General features: G+C 61.6%; 1 protein-coding gene across 1 annotated transcript in view; it reads right to left on the bottom strand.

Moving 5' to 3' along the window:
- Positions 1-5015, bottom strand: part of DNMT1 (DNA methyltransferase 1) — a gene marked incomplete at both ends in the record, with an annotated part of 26804 nt that overhangs the window by 3345 nt on the left and 18444 nt on the right. The window contains 3 exons of the mRNA XM_041481766.1: positions 561-724; positions 838-1103; positions 3246-3412. Of these exons, the coding sequence (XP_041337700.1) occupies positions 561-724; positions 838-1103; positions 3246-3412 (597 nt within the window). The remainder of the gene's footprint in view (positions 1-560; positions 725-837; positions 1104-3245; positions 3413-5015) is intronic.

The raw sequence follows: 5015 nt of genomic DNA, 5'->3' as shown, positions 1-5015 counted from the left end.
CAGGGACCCCACAGCAACAGCAGAGACCCCCACAGCAACGTGGGGACCACCAGAGACCACCACACCCAACATGGTGGCCACTGGAGACCATCAAACCCAACCATTGGGACATGGTGGACACCAGAGACCATCACACCCAACATGGTGGCCACTGGAGACCATCAAACCCAACCACTGGGATATGATGGACACCAGAGACCATCACACCCAACATGGTGGACACCAGAGACCCCCACACCCAACATGGTGGACACCAGAGACCCCCACACCCAACCACTGGGACACGGTGGACACCAGAGACCCCCACACCCAACATGGTGGACACCGGAGACCATCACACCCAACATGGTGGACACCAGAGACCACCACACCCAACATGGTGGACACCAGAGACCCCCACACCCAACATGGTGGACACCAGAGACCCCCACACCCAACCACTGGGACATGGCGGCCATTGCTCATCCCCACCAACCCCACCCAAGGGCTGGGCCAACGATGACCACCGGCCACCCCCACCGGCCGCACGCGCCGGCCGCGCCCGCGGTTCCCTGCCCCACCTGCTTGCCCATGGGCTCGGGGTTGGTGACGGTGGTGCTGAAGAAGCCGTCCCACTCCAGGCGCCCGTAGAGCCCGGCCCAGTGGTTGTGCCGGTTGCCGGTGTGCGGGAGGCACCACGGGATCAGCGTGTTGAACTGCCGGTCGGCCGGGTCGCACGGCTTCCCTGAGAAACGCCAAAAAAACCCCCAAAAAAAACAACAAAAAAACCCCCGGAATTCCGTCAAAAAGACAACGCCCGCCCAGCTGGCGACGCGGTTACGGAGGTCCAGCACCCACCTTCGGCGCAGGAGCAGACGCCGCGCAGGGCGCCGGAGCTGCTGCGGCCGTTCTTGCGCTCGTGGTGGGTGTAGCGCAGCTTGCGGGTGGTGGTGCCGTCCGAGAGCCGCACCTCGATGTTGGGCAGGTCCCGCCAGTCGGAGCCGGGCGCCAGCGGGATGTGCCGCATCCGCGCCGCCACCAGCGCGCTCATGTCCTGCCGCGGCCGGCCCGGCGTCACCGCGGGCCCGGCGGGGCGCCGCGGGGGACGGTGGGGGGCGTTGGGCATCAATGGGGGGTGTTGGGAATCAATGGGCAACGTTGGGCATCAATGGGGGGCGTTGGGCATCAATGGCGGACGTTGGGCATCAATGGGGGGCGTTGGGCATCAATGGCGGACGTTGGGCATCAATGGGGGGCGTTGGGCATCAATGGCGGACGTTGGGCATCAATGGGGGGCGTTGGGCATCAATGGCGGACGTTGGGCATCAATGGGGGGCGTTGGGCATCAATGGCGGACGTTGGGCATCAATGGGGGGCGTTGGGCATCAATGGCGGACGTTGGGCATCAATGGGGGGCGTTGGGCATCAATGGCGGACGTTGGGCATCAATGGGGGGCGTTGGGCATCAATGGCGGACGTTGGGCATCAATGGGGGGCGTTGGGCATCAATGGCGGACGTTGGGCATCAATGGGGGGCGTTGGGCATCAATGGCGGACGTTGGGCATCAATGGGGGGCGTTGGGCATCAATGGCGGACGTTGGGCATCAATGGGGGGCGTTGGGCATCAATGGCGGACGTTGGGCATCAATGGGGGGCGTTGGGCATCAATGGCGGACGTTGGGCATCAATGGGGGGCGTTGGGCATCAATGGCGGACGTTGGGCATCAATGGGGGGCGTTGGGCATCAATGGCGGACGTTGGGCATCAATGGGGGGCGTTGGGCATCAATGGCGGACGTTGGGCATCAATGGGGGGCGTTGGGCATCAATGGCGGACGTTGGGCATCAATGGGGGGCGTTGGGCATCAATGGCGGACGTTGGGCATCAATGGGGGGCGTTGGGCATCAATGGCGGACGTTGGGCATCAATGGGGGGCGTTGGGCATCAATGGCGGACGTTGGGCATCAATGGGGGGCGTTGGGCATCAATGGCGGACGTTGGGCATCAATGGGGGGCGTTGGGCATCAATGGCGGACGTTGGGCATCAATGGGGGGCGTTGGGCATCAATGGCGGACGTTGGGCATCAATGGGGGGCGTTGGGCATCAATGGCGGACGTTGGGCATCAATGGGGGGCGTTGGGCATCAATGGCGGACGTTGGGCATCAATGGGGGGCGTTGGGCATCAATGGCGGACGTTGGGCATCAATGGGGGGCGTTGGGCATCAATGGCGGACGTTGGGCATCAATGGGGGGCGTTGGGCATCAATGGCGGACGTTGGGCATCAATGGGGGGCGTTGGGCATCAATGGCGGACGTTGGGCATCAATGGGGGGCGTTGGGCATCAATGGCGGACGTTGGGCATCAATGGGGGGCGTTGGGCATCAATGGCGGACGTTGGGCATCAATGGGGGGCGTTGGGCATCAATGGCGGACGTTGGGCATCAATGGGGGGCGTTGGGCATCAATGGCGGACGTTGGGCATCAATGGGGGGCGTTGGGCACCAATGGCAGACGTTGGGCACCAATGGGGGATGTTGGGCACCATCAGGGGATGGTTGGTGTTCAGGGGAGTTGTAGGGAGAGGTGGCTCCCAGTGGATTCAGCGGCTCCCAAGGGATCCACCAGATCCCAGTGGTCAATGGGACAATGGGACAATGGACAATCCCAAGGGATCCCGGTGGTCCCACCAGGCTCCCAGTGGCTCCACCATTCCCAACACCTCCACGTGTTCCCAACACCTCTACCAGTTCCCAAAATCACCATTCCCAAGCATCCACCATTCCCAAAATCACCATTCCAAGCATCCACCACTCCCAAACCCACCGTTCCCAGCACAACTCGGAATTCCCAACTCGGAACTCCCAACTTGGAGCTCCCAACTCGGAATTCCCAACTCGGAACCCCAACTTGGAATTCCCAACTCGGAGCTCCCAACTCGGAATTCCCAACTCGGAACTCCCAACTTGAAACCCCCAACTCAGAGCCCCCAACTTGGAATTCCCAACTTGGAGCTCCCAACTTGGAACTCCCAACTCCGAATTCCCAAACCGGAAACCCCAAGTGCCGAATTGCCAAACCAGAATTCCCGACATGAAATTCCCAACTCGGAATTGCCAAACCAGAATTCCCAACGCCCAATCCCCAAGTGCCGAATTCCCAGCACAGAATTCCCAACTCAGAACTGCCGAACCGGGATTCCCGACACGTAATTCCCGACTCGGAATTGCCGAAGCGGAATTCCCGGCCGGCTCCGGGCTCTCACCGGGTGATGTTGCTGACGAACTTCTTGTCGTCCACCACGACGCTGAGCTGGCAGGCGCGGGGGGCGAACACGTGCAGGGGCTCGGGGAACATGGGCAGCTTCTCGCCCGGCGCCGCCGCCAGCACGATGGCGCGGCGCCGCGTCTGCGCCACGCCGTACTGCCCGGCCTGCGGGGACAACCCCGGCGGGGACGTCACCGAGCGGGGCACGGAGCCGGGGCCGCCCCAGGGGACAGGTCTGCCTTTGGAAGGACAGTTCCTGAGGGAACTGTGGTGGCCATGGCCATGTGGAGCCCTCATGGAGGTGGGAATGTCCCCAAAGCCACCCAAGGGGACATTTCTGCCTTTGGAGGGACAGCTCGACCTTTGGAGGGACAGGTCTGTCTTTGGAGGGACAGTTCCTGAGGGAACTGTGGTGGCCATGGCCTTGTGGAGCCCTCATGGAGGTGGGAATGTCCCCAGAGCCACCCAAGGGGACATTTCTGCCTTTGGAGGGACAGCTCGACCTTTGGAGGGACAGGTCTGCCTTTGGAGGGGACAGGTCTGCCTTTGGAGGGGACAGTTCCTGAGGGAACTGTGGTGGCCATGGCCATGTGGAGCCCTCATGGAGGTGGGAATGTCCCCAGAGCCACCCAAGGGGACATTTCTGCCTTTGGAGGGACAGCTCGACCTTTGGAGGGACAGGTCTGCCTTTGGAGGGGACAGTTCTGCCTTTGGAGGGACAATTCCTGAGGGAACTGTGGTGGCCATGGCCTTGTGGAGCCCTCATGGAGGTGGGAATGTCCCCAAAGCCACCCAAGGGGACAGTTCCTGAGGGACAGGGGTGGGGATGTCCCCAAAGCCACCCAAGGAGTCAATTCCTCCTTTGGAGAACCTGTCCCCTCTGGGAATGTCCCCAAAGCCACCCAAGGAGTCAATTCCTCCTTTGGAGAACCTGTCCCCTCTGGGAATGTCCCCAAAGCCACCCAAGGAGTCAATTCCTCCTTTGGAGAACCTGTCCCCTCTGGGAATGTCCCCAAAGCCACCCAAGGAGTCAATTCCTCCTTTGGAGAACCTGTCCCCTCTGGGAATGTCCCCAAAGCCACCCAAGGGGACATTTCTGCCTTTGGAGGGACAGCTCGACCTTTGGAGGGACAGGTCTGCCTTTGGAGGGGACAGGTCTGCCTTTGGAGGGGACAGTTCCTGAGGGAACTGTGGTGGCCATGGCCTTGTGGAGCCCTCATGGAGGTGGGAATGTCCCCAAAGCCACCCAAGGGGACAGTTCCTGAGGGACAGGGGTGGGGATGTCCCCAAAGCCACCCAAGGAGTCAATTCCTCCTTTGGAGAACCTGTCCCCTCTGGGAATGTCCCCAAAGCCACCCAAGGAGTCAATTCCTCCTTTGGAGAACCTGTCCCCTCTGGGAATGTCCCCAAAGCCACCCAAGGAGTCAATTCCTCCTTTGGAGAACCTGTCCCCTCTGGGAATGTCCCCAAAGCCACCCAAGGAGTCAATTCCTCCTTTGGAGAACCTGTCCCCTCTGGGAATGTCCCCAAAGCCACCCAAGGGGACATTTCTGCCTTTGGAGGGACAGCTCGACCTTTGGAGGGACAGGTCTGCCTTTGGAGGGGACAGGTCTGCCTTTGGAGGGGACAGTTCCTGAGGGAACTGTGGTGGCCATGGCCATGTGGAGCCCTCATGGAGGTGGGAATGTCCCCAGAGCCACCCAAGGGGACATTTCTGCCTTTGGAGGGACAGCTCGACCTTTGGAGGGACAGGTCTGCCTTTGGAGGG

This window comes from Pyrgilauda ruficollis, unplaced genomic scaffold, assembly GCF_017590135.1.
Source record: "Pyrgilauda ruficollis isolate IOZ18807 unplaced genomic scaffold, ASM1759013v1 scaffold562, whole genome shotgun sequence".
Classification (NCBI taxonomy): Eukaryota; Metazoa; Chordata; class Aves; order Passeriformes; family Passeridae; genus Pyrgilauda; species Pyrgilauda ruficollis.
Note: the sequence above shows the minus strand (reverse complement) of the source record. Positions and strands in the feature narration are given on the sequence as shown.